General features: G+C 31.5%; 2 protein-coding genes across 6 annotated transcripts; both read right to left on the reverse strand.

Moving 5' to 3' along the window:
• Positions 1 to 4,869: 4,869 nt before the first annotated feature.
• Positions 4,870 to 9,458, reverse strand: LOC145315125 (venom carboxylesterase-6-like). Its single transcript, XM_080155169.1, has 7 exons — positions 9,265 to 9,458; positions 8,570 to 8,674; positions 8,065 to 8,218; positions 7,715 to 7,784; positions 6,052 to 6,109; positions 5,650 to 5,703; positions 4,870 to 4,982 (listed from the first exon to the last, which is right to left on the reverse strand). The coding sequence occupies exons 1-7, from the start codon at positions 9,456 to 9,458 to the stop codon at positions 4,910 to 4,912; spliced, it is 708 nt and encodes a 235-aa protein (XP_080011295.1). The 3' UTR covers positions 4,870 to 4,909.
• Positions 9,459 to 10,668: 1,210 nt separating this feature from the next.
• LOC145315126 (carboxylic ester hydrolase-like) lies at positions 10,669 to 16,172 on the reverse strand. 5 transcript variants are annotated; one of them, XM_080155171.1, is made up of 9 exons: positions 16,107 to 16,172; positions 14,903 to 15,011; positions 13,994 to 14,127; positions 13,786 to 13,896; positions 12,697 to 12,772; positions 12,383 to 12,475; positions 12,027 to 12,182; positions 11,217 to 11,240; positions 10,669 to 10,853 (listed from the first exon to the last, which is right to left on the reverse strand). In XM_080155171.1, exons 1-9 carry the CDS (start codon positions 16,159 to 16,161, stop codon positions 10,700 to 10,702), a joined length of 912 nt encoding a protein of 303 aa, XP_080011297.1. In that variant the 5' UTR covers positions 16,162 to 16,172; the 3' UTR covers positions 10,669 to 10,699. The 5 variants fall into 5 exon arrangements, with proteins under 5 accessions (XP_080011297.1, XP_080011296.1, XP_080011298.1 ...); XM_080155170.1 differs by lacking the exon at positions 11,217 to 11,240 and having other exon boundaries at positions 10,669 to 10,877; XM_080155172.1 differs by lacking the exons at positions 10,669 to 10,853; positions 11,217 to 11,240 and adding an exon at positions 11,037 to 11,182.
• Positions 16,173 to 17,137: the final 965 nt, after the last annotated feature.

Raw genomic sequence — 17,137 nt, forward strand, 5'->3', positions numbered from 1 at the left:
CAATTTTTTGTTTTGAATTTTTAAGATTTCGATTTTGATATAGGGATGAGATTCAATGTGTTTCACGATAAGGCTCCAAATCCTGATCAGTTGAATTACTGTTTTTTACTATTGGTTTCAATTTTTTGGGGGGGAGGGTCTTTTTAAGTGTGTAGTTGTAGTTTCTTAGTGTTTGGGCCTAAATTGTCATACAGTAAGATAAGACACTTGTATAACTCAAGATCCATATTCAAGTACATTATGTCTTGACCCTATGTCTCAACTCTTTTTTTTTACCTGACCGTCGCCGTGTATGGCAGGTGTCTCAGATTAAGTCACCGTAATTTATCATACTCTCCGCAGAAGTTCTGCTATAGCTAAAATATTTGATACAAAATATTTATTTACTAAATGTTATATTTTTGTCAATTACCGAATTGTTAAGTAGCGACGCGCTCCTAAAACTTCATTTATTCATAATTATTGATTTGGATAGTTGTATGAAGATAAGAAAAACAATATCCAATATTATTTTTGCTTACTCAGTAAATATTGATAACTGAAACACAAGCAAACCAGAATTGAGAGAAAAAAGTTTTAACATGAAATTTTTCATGTATCTTATAAGCCTTGTATCTTTTCTTGCTACTCCTTCACAATCTACTAAGTGTCAGGTAAAACTGCCTGTGCATATTTTAATTCGCATTAATAAAGATTAGGAGAAAGAAAAGTTAAACAAAGTAAGCAGTTGGATAAAATAATATTTTACAAGGATGACAAATAAGCTGAAAAATCATTGATTGGACTATGGACAAGGATATTTAAAGTGCAAATTGTTTCAAGAATTTTTTGACAATTTTTGGAGAAAAATCACAATAATTGTCAAACAATATCTCTTTTTTTAATATTTATAGTTTGTAGCGCGACTGAAAGACCTACGGACAGAGTTAAATGTATATTTTATGCTTGATATGAGGTATCTCCCCAAAAAATCACTTATAAACAGCACCTTAGTAAAACAAATTTCCACTATAGCGACACGGACATGCAAAATGAATTATGTAGAGTAGCATTTTACGAGAAACATTTTTTATCCGCGGAAAACTGATTTTAATACAATGCAATGCAATGCTATGAATATATGATGGAAGTCTACGAAAAATTGTCTTATAATTTGCTTTGATGTAGAAAAGCTTAGCCTTCAAAAGTTACTTGCAGTAGTTTTGTTAATTGAACAGTAGGTTACCTAAAATACATAGATTTAAGAAAACCTTTGCATTTTTTTATACAACTTTGTTCAAATTAAATCCTCATTGCAACGTCGCTCTAGATATGGACAAAACCTGAAGAAATCTGGGGTGACACTGAACATACGGATGTTTTACTTCCAGCTACCCAAGTGCTTCTCCATCCATATTGTCCTACAGCTTGTCTCATTAATCCACAATGCGTTGCTTGGACTCATGTTAATGGTTGGTTATTTCATATTTAAGGGCGCAAACGCTAAAGCCTAAGATCTCGCGAACTGATAAACCTAGGTATTGGCTCTCTTTTTTCAGCTAATATCTATACTGGTCATGTCTTTTTTTCTATACTCCTTCAAACATCATGTCTTTTTATTTATAAACCAACTGACGATTTCTTAAAAATCAAACAATGAAACACTGTGTATTGGACTTGTCAAAAAAAATAAAAGTTTAAATAAACTGTTACATTATATAAATATTTTTTAATGGAGAAATATAAAACATTATTTTGCTGCTGTTCACCCCCTTTCTCCTCTACAGACAAATTCCTGTGGACTCCCGTGGCGATTATGATATTTTTTAAGGGTCTAACTGCACTTTGCACATGGAATTACCAAAGAAGACAAAGCCATGCAATATCTCAGGAACATAAAATATTCTGTAGAACTCACAACTTTGTTTTATACTAGCGGCTTCGCCCCTAGCCTCTAGGGGCTTTGCCCCAAGAGGTGATAAAAAAAAATTAAGGCGAAAATCGTAAAGGACCATGGAAATCTCCTTCAAAAAAGGACCAAGGAAATCTTCTACAAAAAAAAAATAAAGGACCAAGGAAATCTTCAGCAAAAAAAAAGGGGGGGGGATTTTTTGGTTTTTGGGGGGGTTGGGGGTGTCCCACCCAAGAAAATAGCTTAAAACCACCACAGGACCAATAGGTAGATACCCTGAAGAGTAGAATCCGATCGGTTCAGTGGTTACCGAGATCTTAAGGGACGGACGGACAGACATTGTACTACTTTGTATTATAGATATGCTATATAGGGTGGTTCAATTTCCTTAACCTATTGTGCTTTTTTATTTTTAAACTATCTGTGTGTCTTCACCTTAATTTTCTCTTACAATTTCTAACACCTTCATTAATACTGTAAGTTATCTTTGTCAAAACGATAATTATTTCTTCCACAAATGATTAATGATAATATTCTAGTTTTTTCTAATAAATTTTATATAAATTTATATTATGATATTATTTATCAGAATGTACAAGTGGTTTAAGTCCTGTTAGGTTTCCAGGTAAACAGGTTTTTTTTAAATTGTCGTTTGAAAAAAAGGCAGAAAAAATCTGGGAAATAAAGAAAGCTGTTTGTTTGAAAATTGCGGTAAACTTATTAACATACAGCTGACAATTGTGGCTACAAATTAATCAAACTGCTTTGGCTTGCAATTATTAAGCAAAATTTATCAATTTTAAAATCTATCTAAAAGTATGTAGCTCTAAAGTAATTTTTTAGGCATGGAAATCATATCTTCAAAATTACCAAGGAAGAACAATTCCATTTAGAATGAAAAAATAAAAATATTTTATCATTATTTTTTCACTTAAGTTCAAAAAGGCTAAAACTTAGATCTTAGGGGATAAGAAAATGAATGATAATTTAAAGCACAACACGAATTATGGCAAACAAATTAATCCCCATGTAGGTTAAAATTATTGGTGGAAAAGTTCGGACAATATATAATAATACTTTGGGTGCCACTGTAAATTACACTTCATTGTCCTCTCCCCCCACCCCCTGCAAAAAAACACGTTTTCCTTTGTTTAAAAAGATATTTCAAATGGATGAAAACTTTGTGCAGATTTTCTTTCATAGCTGGCAGTGAAACTTCATGTTATGAGAAATGTAGTGTCTACACTCTGTATTATACATTCAACACAGATACAGAGTTTGATATCTTTCAGGTGTTAATTTAAGTCAATTAAAGTTTCAAAGTCAGCCAATATTAGTCAATATAAATTTTATTTATGAGTTTTCACTTTAAGCAAAAAAATATATATATACCTAGGCAAAAAAATCTACTCATTCTGAATAAATTTAATTATGTTTTTTCGGGATTAAAGGGTTAGTGTGAATGACACCAATTGAATTTAGTTTATTTTTAAGTCGCTAGATGTACAAAAACATTTGTACTTCATGGATTGTCTACAATGTAAATACAAAGTTAAGTCTTACTGTTCTCTATGCTTTACTTTTAATAAAGAATTTTTTAAAAGATTTTTTGAAAAAAGAATATATAATTGTAAAATTTTAAAATACGCTTAATTTTATGTTACTATTATTCTATCAAACAACAATTTATATTAACTTATCAGCAAATTCGTAATCCATTATTACTTCATTAATATTTATGTGCAACTAATTGTTGTTCTTCTAACACCAGGGACAAGGGAATGCTATTCTGGTAAACAATGCTTTAGAGCTGATTTCATAGATTTCCTGTTAAAACTAGATGATGAAATTAAGCAACTTTTGGCAGAATTTGATAAGAAACTCAAGTATTACTTTATCAGTTTTTGCTTACTTTACTAAGAGCCATGCAAAAATGATTGTCAGAGATTAATTCCATTTTCAGTTTTGAAATAGATGAGCAGAAATAAAGATTTTTCTCGTATTCATTCGAATCCGGTGGATAGGAACCGGTTCTCATCCATAGGAAAAAACTATGTCTAGCATCGTATTATAAACCGCTTTCTACGAATATAGAAATGTACAATCATAAGATTATAGCCTTCGGCATCTCAAGTACTAAAAAACTGGTTTTAATCTAATAATTGTACATTCTATATCCGCGGAAAGCGGTTTATAATACGATGAAAGAAATAACTATTACATCCGTTAAATATTTTATCTAAATCATAGACTACTCGTAAATTATATGTTAAATAGTGAATAAAATTTATTGAAAATCACAAAATTATCTCATCTAAAAATTAAAAATAAAAAAGTGTTTACGACATGTAGCAATAAAATTCTGAACTACATTTTATAATATTTGTTGTGGTTTAATTTGGTATTTCTTGATAACATCTTGCCTCTAATTGCGAAACAAGTTGGAGGGAAGTGGCGAAATAGGGAATGTTAATAAGAAGCTTCCATGAAATCATAAAATGATTTATTATGAAGATTGCAAAAACTATTCCAACATGCCTAAATTTATTTATCGTCGAAATTAACTTATTATAGAATTGCTTTGTTTCATTTAATAATTGACTTAGATTGCTGAATACAGGGTAACTGTATCTGTTTCTCTGATATTGACTACATGATGACTGTGCCAAGTGGTGTGCCTAGCAAGAATTCAGGGAAGCTGCGCTGCATTGAAACTTGAAAATGTGTGAAAAGATTTATTTTTATTTATTGCATGTAAATATTACAAAATAAAAGAAAAAAACGATTTTATTGGAATTTCACTTACGACGGATTCTACCCTCCAACCTAAACCTCGTTGTTGCTTATAGCTACTGCTTTGTAATAACTTGTATCATATTATAAACGATAATGTATTAATTATAGTATAAGAAAATCATACTTGAATTTGCATTTCGATTTGATGGCTATTTTAGGAAATTTATGCAATCCGGTGTAAGTGCAATTCTATGTAATTTATATTGTTAAGTGTTTTACATGTTACTCATTTGTTTGATGTAGTTGTTTATATTTTTCAATAATTTCTTTCCAGAACTCCATTCTTTCTGCATACCTAAATAGAAAAATTAAGAAAACTTGATTTTATTAGAGTTAATTTTTTGGCAGTTTTTAATTCAGGTCCGGTTAGACTAGATTATACTGCATGCATACTGTATAGTAGGATATATAAGTTGGAAGGAATTTAATGTTAGAGGGAGATTTGAAATCTGCATCAAATTTTTAGGATTTTTTACAAAATTCGTTTTTTGTATAATTTAAGTTCATAAATTTTGACCAATAGGATAGGTGGATTGAAAACTACCTGCGCTCTAATTGGTTGAATGATATGCCATTCACAGATTTCAAAATTAATTAACTTAAATTGTATTTCCGCTTTTAGATAAAGAATTCTACAAAAAACGAATTTTATAAAAAAAAATCCTTAAAGTTTGATGCAGATTTCAAATCTCCCTCTAACATTAAAATTCTTTCCAACTTATATATCTTTGTATAGGCCTCTTAATCTTATTTTTATTTGTAACACAAGGTCGTTGGGGAAGCGGTTTCGGTGATAGCTAGTCAATTTAGGGGCAAATTAAAAAGATTATTAGAAATATAACTAATTACAAAAAAGGGGGCATTTTTTCAACTATTTTAATAAAAAATTGCAAAAATTTAATATTCTTCTAATAATTTCATTTCTGAAACTATTTATTGATAGGGAAAGAAAGAAAAGGAACCTGCCACTGTAGGTCATTTCTGGATCAGGCTTAATCTCCATGTATTGTGATGCACTAAAAACATAAAGATATCAAATATTTGTTTTTAAAGCATTTAAAATTTATACATTGTATAAACTCTAAATAAATGGCTATTATTAGACTATTTACAGAAAATCTCGAAAATGCTGGTTCGAATTGGTCTTATACTTTTAGGGTAAGCAATATGAATGTCTGAGGTGGTTCAGGCTATTTTTCCTTACCTTCCCTGTTCTCTCCTAGAGGCCAGGAGCGAAGCAACCCCCCAGGACCAATGAAAAGCTACATTGTACATTTCGGTTTAGCAGTTAGAGAGATCCTTTGATACAGTTACGTAGACTTTTATTTTTATATAAGGAATTAATTTCTTATAATATAAATTACCTTGTATTAAAGCGCCTCCATGAATTGTCTTGAGTCGGATTTCCAGTCTTAGCAAAATCTGAGCCACAGTTTATTTCATACGATTTAAGAATAATGGGGGGAGTGGTCACTGGATTGTAAATTTTATTTTTGTTTTATATTAATGTTTTCTCATACGTTAACTTTAATACTTTGGAAACTGTTATGTAATCATTATTTGCATATTGCCACATTTTTCAGTATACTGAAAATATTCAGTGTTCTTCAGTATTTGGAAATTGGGGGTTCAGTATTTTCAGTAAATACTGAATATTCAGTATTTGAAAATTTTATTCAGTATTTTTAAGTTTTTGGAAATTTTCATGATTCAGTATTTTCATTATTTCTTAAATTCCAAATTTTTTTGCATAAATAAGATGTTTTTTCAAGTAGTTGATGTCAGATTTTTTTCGGCGCTTCGCGCCTCACTTTACTTTCCTTTAAATTACCCTATAACTTTGTACATTAATTTAGCTTTTTTTATGGTAATAATAGAATACTAATTTAATTAGACAACGACCATAATTAGCTTAATTAAATTATGCTAATTATGGTTGTTGTCTTCTCTTCTTTTTAGATATTTTAGGTAACTGATCAATATCATATTGTTTGCATGCAATCTAATGTGGATTTTAATTAGATACTAATAAATTTTTCTAACTTACATTATAAGTAGGTATTATTTAATTTATTCTTGTCATATAGTTGTAATCGAATACCTAGTTAGTTTATATTCCTGTTTATAGTTAGAATAGAATAGAATGAATAATCTAAGGTGATTACTTTGCATGATTATTGAAGGTAAAGTTTTTTAGCATGCTCTTAACTCAACTAAAAAGTATTTAAGTTTTGTAAGCATTTAAAATATTTATCAGTCATTTTCTGCTTAAGGGGGGGGGGGGGAAGTTCTGACACTTTTGCGTAAACAGTGAATATAGGCTTTGTCTTTGGACTGAGAGGATAGGTTATTAGGGATAAAATCAATCTTATATGATGAATTCAATCTTCAAATATGTGAATAACAATCAAAAAGAAGTATATTTTGTTTTATAAGTTATCTTCTAAATCTTCAAAAAAAAAAATCTTATTTTTAATTTTTACCTGTTCAGAGACCACCTGGAGGCCTGGAGCTCCGGAACCTGGAGGTCTATCAAAAAAATCTTAAATCTGGGAGAAATTCATCATATAAGAATGATTTTATCCCTAATAACCTATCCTCTCAGTCCAAAGACAAAGCCTATAATCACTGTTTACGCAAAAGTGTCAGAACTCCCCCCCCCCCCCCTTGGTGCAAGAAAATCTAAGAGGCAAAATTAAAAGATCTTTAAAATATCCCCCTAATTATAAAGCTATGATATATGAAATTTTGAAATGAGGAATCATATAAAAAAATACTTATTCAGTATTTGTATTTTTTTGTTCAGTATTTCAGTATTTTTTCTTATTTTAGGATTCAGTATTTTCAGTATTTCCTTTTTTTTCTTCAGTATCAGTATTTTTTTGGTTGTGGCCACACTGGATATGAGAAAGAATAATTAAAGATATGCATGTTAATTTAGTCTATGAAAAATAGCTTTTTATTATATCTCCATAAAAAGCAAAAATTTAAAATGATTGGAATAAAAATGCGCCAAAAAAACTGTTCCTGTCCACCAAGTTAAAAAGTGGTCGCGAACCTTAAGATCATCCTCTGTGAATCGAGTTACATAAACATACTGAAAAATAAAATTAAATAAAATTGAATTTAAGCCTTTGTTTAAAAAAAATAAATTTCAACCATATACGATTTGTCTATTTACAAAATGGCCCTTAGGTGGGGTTAGTTTGATTCTTTAATGATTAATATAATTTGGTTAGTTTATAAATACGCCTTGGTTAGGCTGACGCAAGTAATTCCCCCTGCAGGGGTTTGGTTGCAGTGGAATCACTCAATAACTTTCTACCATTTTAATTTTAGATTTTAGATATACCTCAAATTTAAAGTCACTAATATACCTTGAACATATGATATAGATCATCTACATGACATACACCCAGGCCAAGAGCTTCAGAGTCCAGACCCAAATTGAAATCAGCAAAAGAATTCTTTGATTTGTAAGTCAACTGATATGGGTAGATTGGTGTTAAGTCACTGGCCTTCTGCAAAAATCTAAAACAAAAAATGTATATCATAGATAGGTCTGAGTAACTCGAGCTTTTAAGAAATTATTCATGGAAATTAAATGTTTAAAAAAGCAATGTTCAACTATCAATCCTTAACGGTCGGGGGGGGGGGGATGGGGCGTTGAATGCCTCCCCCCCCCCCCCTCCGGTTTTTTTCTATCTCATTTTCTGTGTGTGAAAGATAAAGAGCCAAAACTGGCAGGGTCATCCAGTTAAAGAGCAAAAATATTTTTTTTCCTTCATTTATGTTACCAAAATACTAAAAATTCAACTGCACATCAAACAAGTTTCTTTAAAATGAAGTTTTCAAAATTTAAATATGTAGAAGTGAAGTGACCTGTAGGCACCAGACCAATAATTCATATCTGAGAACATGTCAATAACATCATGAATAGTTTCCATAGAGGCATCTGCGTCACTCAGGTAGAAGTTTCTTACGTTCCTGGTGTAAAAAAGAAAAATTCAATTTACATTTTATCGTATAACTAACGGCTACGCCCCTAGAGGCCTTTGGGGGCACTTAAGAGAATACAACCCTTCACTTTTTTATAAGTTTAATAGTAATAAACCTTTCCAGGACCTATGAGAAGATTTTCTGTAAAGGAGAACCATATCAGTCCAGCAGTTATAAAAGAACATTTGAGTATTGCCAGGAAAGACAATGTTTTACGTGAAATGATAAAAGAAAATGGTTTCTTTAGGTGCAATATTCATTAATAAAGAAGAAATTGCGTTGCTAAAGTCAAAAATACACAAACTTATCTATAACTTATTTCTATTATTTAAATACTTTGTAGTGTGTTTAATTACAAATACAATCATATTAAGATAGGCAAGGGGGCAGCACCTATTTTCATAATCCAAGTTATAAGGGCACTTAGAAACATTACTAAATAGAAAAATAGCTTGCCGATTGCAATTTTTGTAGGCGCTCTTACCTATTTAATTTAAAAATATCTAGTATTTTTGCACTACTAATAATTGATTGTAAGACCAAATCAAGCGAAGCAGTAAAGAAATCTGTTTTCTCACCTGGCAAGTTCAATCTCTTCCGCAGAAGCGTTGTCCGTATCAAATATCTTTCTAGGTCCATAGTAGTCCCAGTCTTCATTCAACTCATGAAACTTGTCATTATTTTTGATGAAGTCAGCTGTGTTGATTATACCCTCTTCTGAGTTGAATCCGAATATCATTGGCACTTTCAAGAACTCTCCTTTGCTGTACATCAAAATTGTATTTTAACTAATTTTTTTTTAGTGGGGAAGGGAACATTTAGCTCCGAATTACTTTTGTACCCAAAACTTTGAATACTATTTTTTTTATTTTGATTGGTTACTTCAAAACTGGCAATGTCCAAACGTTTCAATGAATATTATTTATCTACAGAATGGGTAACCTTGTTTATTATCATTGGGATATATATATAAAATTATCGTCCATTGCCTTATCCACTAAGATCCCTGAATAAAAATATTTCTAAACCTGCGGGACCCTATCCATATACGGTACGAGGGGCCCTTCTAACCTTTACTTAACCTAACCTAACCTAAGTAATCTAACCTAATAAGTATCAAAAAATGGTTTATTTAAAGTTCATTTGTAATGCATAAATAATCTGTGAGAAACCGCCTATCATGAGCCTTAACAAGGGTTTTATTCTAATGTTAGTATAAATTAACCACTCTATTAAGTTATAAAAAGGAGTGTTCTGTCTTCTTTATTCTATATCCTTCTAAGGCTAATAAACCTCCCTACTAAGTTTCTGTTATTGAACAATACAATTTTTTCCTGAGCAGAGTATCAGGTAGATCAGGGAGGAACGGATTGTCCAGGTAATCATCAATATTTGGTATCCAGGGCAGGTCAAAGTGAGTGTAGGCAGTTGTCTGAGCTACAGCCAATAACATACTTGTGTTTGTGGCTAATAAGCATTCCTAATTTTAAAATCAAATAACTATAATTTAAAATCCATTCCTCATAAATGTTAACTTCTAAAATAAAAGTTCATTGCATCTGGGGGATATACCGTCGATAGGATGGGAGATCTAGTAACACAGCCTAAAACCATCTCAAGACTTAAATTAATATAAAAATTACCTAAAACCACCCCTGAAATTATATGAAGCTTCCCGAAAATGGAGCAATCAATCAGATATTGATATCTTAAAGGGTAAACAAAAATAATTATCTTTATACATAGGATTTTCATATTTAAATTTAATTCTATTTTTGTTAGCTTGACCTTCTACAATCATTTATTATTCAAAAGCGCAACTGCTCTATAGATATTGTACTATAGGCTGCGTCCCTAGCATATAGGGGCTCTGTATTCAAAGGGGCAAGAAAATAGAGCTTAAAATCATCTCACGAAATGAATATAAAATAGCCTAAACCCATCACGGGACCTATGGAAGCTTACCTGAAATAGAGAATTTAATTAGTTCAATAGTTATTGAGATCTTAAACTTTAAATGTTTAGATCCGACAGTTTTAATAAATCAAAAATATGCATGAATTTTTTTTTAGAAAATGAATTATTTGATCTTATTTCCTTGACTGTTTGATCATCTTGAATATCACAATTGAGTTTAGCCGCAATATCATAAGCAATCTGTCTGTACCTGCCTGGACGATATACTTCATACCTGGACACATAATAATATCATAAGCAATCTGTCTGTACCTGCCTGGACGATATACTTCATACCTGGACACATAATAATATCATAAGCAATCTGTCTGTACCTGCCTGGACGATATACTTCATACCTAGACACATAATATCATAATAATCTGTCTGTACCTGCCTGGACGATATACTTCGTACCTGGACACATAATAATATCATAATAATCTGTCTGTACCTGCCTGGACGATATACTTCATACCTGGACACATAATAATATCATAAGCAATCTGTCTGTACCTGCCTGGACGATATACTTCATACCTAGACACATAATATCATAATAATCTGTCTGTACCTTCCTGGACGATATACTTCATACCTGGACACATAATAATATCATAAGCAATCTGTCTGTACCTTCCTGGACGATATACTTCATACCTGGACACATAATAATATCATAATAATTTGTCTGTACCTGCCTGGACGATATACTTCATACCTGGACACATAATAATATCATAATAATCTGTCTGTACCTGCCTGGACGATATACTTCATACCTGGACACATAATAATATCATAATAATTTGTCTGTACCTGCCTGGACGATATACTTCATACCTGGACACATAATAATATCATAATAATCTGTCTGTACCTTCCTGGACGATATACTTCATACCTGGACACATAATAATATCATAATAATTTGTCTGTACCTGCCTGGACGATATACTTCATACCTAGACAATAAAAACTTAAATCCAAAAATAAAAACAAAAATCCATTCTAGATTGTAAACCTAAAGTCCACATATTTGTTTAAACTAAACAAATATTCAAATAGTTGTTTTAACCTTAATTTAAAATTTGAAATTTTACTTATTATTTCTTGAGATAGCATTAATCAAATTATTGATTTAACAATCTTTGTTTGCTAGTTCTAACTGAGCATAATAGAGGCTGCACCTGTCTATGTAAAACATTCACCCTGCTCTAATCATATGTGATGTGTCTAGCATAGTACAATTAGTAAACATTAAACAATTTTCACATCTTTAGACATGACACAGTTTATTCCGAGTTTCAAACGCTATAAAGATATCCCAAGAACACACCAATTTCCAGAAAATTATAGAAAATTACGCTATAAACAAATTTACCTAGGTTCAAAGCAATTGCCACTCTGACCAATAACTTTATGGAAGAGACCCTGGGACAAAGGTGAGACCATGTTAAAGAGGATACTTCTGCTTCCAGCTGATTCTCCGAACACTGTGACGTCATGCGGGTTCCCGCCAAAACTTTCAATGTTGGCTCTAAAAAATGTATTAATCTTATTAAGAAAAACATGAATCAACATATGCAGCCTTATCCAAGCTGAAAACGTCTGCAATTTAATTTTTTTTTAATGTAAATGAAAAAACACAAAACCTTATCAGATAACAGGTATAATAGGTTGAAATAATTTTATAAAGATAAGAAAATGTCAGTTTTTTCTTCATATAATTGAGTTTACCTGACCCATTTTAGAGCCAAGAGCTGATCCTTCAAGCCCTGGTTTCCTGGGATCATGGGGTTCTCAAGACTCAGAAATCCAAACACATTTACTCTAAATCAAAAAACTTTAAATATTTTTTATTATATTTATTATTCCAGATAAAAGATTTTGAACAAGCTTAAGAATTCCATAAGGATAAGGGGATCGTTATTTTAGCCAGCTACAAGTTACTTATTAATAACCTGGTTTCAGATCCAAGTAAGAATAAGTCCATTCTCTAGATACTGTGATAAAAGAAGGTATTTTATAATAATAATTTGCAATTATTTTACCTGTAATTAATAGAAACAATAATAACATCTTTGTCCATGAACATACTTGGATCTACATCATATTCAGCTCCACAACCTTATAAAAACAATAATAGTCTGTTTCGAATTTTCTCCGTGTTTAAGGTTTTTTAGTCTTTAGTTATAATATTTGTTGTCGCTCATGAAATTATTTATTACCACCTTTCTCTGGAGTAAACATATTTATATGTATACCTGAAGTTAAAGTGCCTCCATAGATCTTTACATATTACCACCTTCCTCTGGGGTAAACAATCATATTTAGATACCTGAAGTTAGTTTGCCTCCATGAATTCAAACCATTACAGATTTATTAACTGCCTCCTCTGGGGTAAACATATTTATATACCTGAAGTTAGAGTGACCCCATGAATCCAAACCATAACAGATTTATTACCACCTTCCTCTGGAGTAAACATATTTATATACCTGAAGTAGGAGTGCCTCCATGAATCCAAACCATAACAGATTTATTTCCGACTTCCTCTGGGGTAAACATATTTATATACCTGAAGTTAGAGTGCCTCCATGAATTCAAACCATTACAGATTTATTAACTGCCTCCTCTGGGGTAAACATATTTATATACCTGAAGTTAGAGTGACCCCATGAATCCAAACCATAACAGATTTATTACCACCTTCCTCTGGGGTAAACATATTTATATACCTGAAGTTAGAGTGCCTCCATGAATCCAAACCATAACAGATTTATTACCACCTTCCTCTGGGGTAAACATATTTATATACCTGAAGTTAGAGTGCCTCCATGAATCCAAACCATAACAGATTTATTACCACCTTCCTCTGGGGTAAACATATTTATATACCTGAAGTTAGAGTGCCTCTATGAATCCAAACCATAACAGATTTATTACCACCTTCCTCTGGGGTAAACATATTTATATACCTGAAGTTAGAGTTCCTCCATGAATCCAAACTATTACATCTATATATTACCACCTTCCTCTGGAGTAAACATATTTATATACCTGAAGTAGGAGTGCCTCCATGAATCCAAACCATAACAGATTTATTTCCGACTTCCTCTGAGGTAAACATATTTATATACCTGAAGTTAGAGTGCCTCCATGAATCCAAACCATTACAGATTTATTAACTGCTTCCTCTGGGGTAAATACATTTAAAAACAGACACTGCTCCTCTTTATGGATCAACATATCTAAAAAAATGAAATATAAGAAAAGTATAAAAAAAACTTGTTGAAGGTATTTACACATTGATAAGACTTATAAATTACTGATACTAATTATACATACTTGTTTGGGGGCAACAAGGTCCATCAGATTTGGCCTGGTAAACTTCTCCATCCTGAACAAGTGATCCAACCAGTTCAGCATCTTGAAACCTCTCCACTATGTCACCAAATTGGATACCTTTGAATTTCTTGAATCTGAAATTTAAATTATTTTCTCGTATTCATTCGAATCCGGTGGATAGGAACCGGTTCTCATCAATACGAAAAAACTATGTCTAGCACCGTATTATAACCAGTTTTCTACGAATATAAAATGTACAATCATAAGATTAAAACCAGTTTTTTTAGCCCGTGCCTTCGGCATCTCGGGGCTAAAAAAACTGGTTTTAATCTTATAATTGTACATTTTATATCCGCGGAAAGCCGTTTATAAAGCGATACGAGAAATAACTATTCCTTCCTAATGAAGTTTTGCTATTTCCATGATACAAATTATAAATTTTAAGCAAACAGAAGTTATTGGATGATTATTTTTGTGTCTTTTGTGTAAACCTTTTTTTGAGGAGGGGGAGGTAAATATTTTTATAGAGAGGATTTCTCTTGGGAGAGTGGTGGTACCCCCTTCAAAAATAGTCACAAACCTTCCCAGGGCATATAAAAAGCTTCACTGCACTTTAAGGGAGAAACATATTAGTTCAGCGGTTAGCGAGATCCTTTGGTACAGACACACACACACAGACAGACAGACAAATATCCTGTTACTTAAATATATAACGATATCATTTTTACAAAAGCTTCTAATAGAAAACACACAGGTTTATGCCAAGAATAGCCAACAAGCGAAATAAATCTAAAATTATAATTAGGGGGGGGGGGCAGAAAAATCTGCTGAAATTACCAAATATTTTTTCGAATCAATTCAGTTGTTAGAAAATAGAAACATTATGACGAAAAAATATTTAAATATGACCTGTGTCCATTTTCAGACAGACCCCATGATCCTTCAATCCTTCCAAGTGGAGTATCGACTACAGGGTCCCACGGAAATACTCCCTCCAAATTTTTACATCCATTGGCACCTGAAACCAAACTTTTCTTATTCATTCAGCAATCTGACCTTATAAATTCGACAATCAAAAAATTAATGTTGATTATAAAATTTTCTTCTAAATGCAGGTATATTATGTGATAGGACAACTGACAATAAATTTATATAAATTCCCTTCGTGCCCATTAAAATTACCTCTTCTGTGTTTAAAAAAAATATTGGTTGAAAAGATTGGACATTTATAGTTTCAACAGACCAATCCAGATTTATAACAATATAAAACAAATGAGAGAACGTGTTTATAAAACATTGGGTACCAACTACAAGTACTTATAGTTAACAATCCAATATTCCCTCCCTTTACATCTGACTTGTAAAACATTATTCCTGGATAAACATAACAACATGAAAAACTTGACAAGAGTTAGTTATATAATTGCTGCGCTTCTGAATGTTGTTAGTCACAGCTTAAAAACATTTTTGTGACAACAAGCTTTTCAGACTTTGTTGCTCTGTATTTTTTTTCCCGAGGACGCATGACACCTAAAATCAATTTTACTTGTAAGGACAATTCTTACCCACAGAGAGAGGGGGAGAGAATTGACTGTAAATGATTCTACCACCCAAAATTTATAGACTCATTCTGCCGTTTGTTAGCTTAAAAAGGTGGGACGTATGATTGGTTTGTATAAAAAACATTCCATCAATCATTCTAGTCTACATAAGGGTAATCTTGTTAATCATAATTGATCCGTCGTATTTTACCCTATCCCTTTATCCCAGATTCCCACCTAATTTCATGCCATTGAAACTATTTTGCACTAAAATTCACGTTTGGGAACTTTGGTAATTAAGCCATGCGCACAATTAAAAACAAGGATGACAAAATCCAAAAAACGAAGCTTAACAAAACTAAATCATTGAAGATGTTTAACATGGACATATGGACGTGCTGGTAAGAGTTATGGTGTTGCTACACTTTCTAAATTGCACCAAACTGTCATAGGAATCATAGTGCCAAGTTTGAAATCGATAGGGCAATTCTAAAGTGAAAATATGAAAAGTTTTATTGATTACAGACTTATAAAGGAGCTTCACTAATAATCATAATTTAGAATATAATGACCTTGTATATTATTAATTAACAATGAAACAAAACATGCAGTTAACAAAACAATCATTTTATAACTAGTTTCTTATCATTTCATTTATTCTTTCAACTTTGTGAACAATTTATATATTATCTAATATAGTTTTTGTGTATTTTAGGATTTATATTTTGAACTCAAATATAATCTGTTTTGAAATAATTTAATTCAAAAAAGATAAATAAAAATAATCAAAAAGTTCCAAGTTAGGTGAATAGTTATAAATACTGCTATGACTAGCAAGTCAACTAAACCTTCTAAAAGAATAAAGAGAAGAAATAATAATTTTAATTAACTCTTTGATTGCACGACATTTTTCCATCAAGAATATGAGAATGTATTATTTATTCACAAAGATTTAAGTGGACTAAAAGTGACCATTAAATTTGACATGACGCTATTCTCATAGCATTTTGCTATGTTCTTACTGCTTGTTGCACCTATTTTACCACATAAACTTTTTTACTTAAATTAATGATATGCAAATAAATAAATCTTTGTAAATTTATGATTTTGGTTTTGAACCTATGCGCTTTATGAATTTTATATCCTTAGCGGTTATCAAACAATTTGATGACTGTTAAAGAGTTTTTTAATAATTGAACAAGAAATTTGAAAGTTATCTTAAGGCAAAATTATTATAAACTTTTAGCTGATGAGTTAGAGTAATTTCAAATGTATGAGAAGTCTACCTATGTTCTGATGTTCAATTAAGGAATACACTACCACGTCCATCTTAAAAATTCGCTATAAAAAATTAAAGCTTTTTTTATTCACGCAGTATCTATTATACAAAGTCCGTCTGTCTATCCCACTTTCTGTCCGTCTGAAGCTAAAGATCTCATTAATCGTTACTGGCCAGGTTTTAAGCTATTTTCGGGGACGAAAATCTATCTCCCCTCCAAATTTTCCCTCTCAATTTTTTCAAAATAAAAATAATATGGGAGGATTCATTCCTTCACCTTTAGGGCCGAAGCCTCTAAGGCTAAAAAATCCATGGGAATTGCCA

Source organism: Acartia tonsa, chromosome 3, assembly GCF_053477335.1.
Source record: "Acartia tonsa isolate MP-2025a chromosome 3, ASM5347733v1, whole genome shotgun sequence".
Taxonomy (NCBI): Eukaryota; Metazoa; Arthropoda; class Copepoda; order Calanoida; family Acartiidae; genus Acartia; species Acartia tonsa.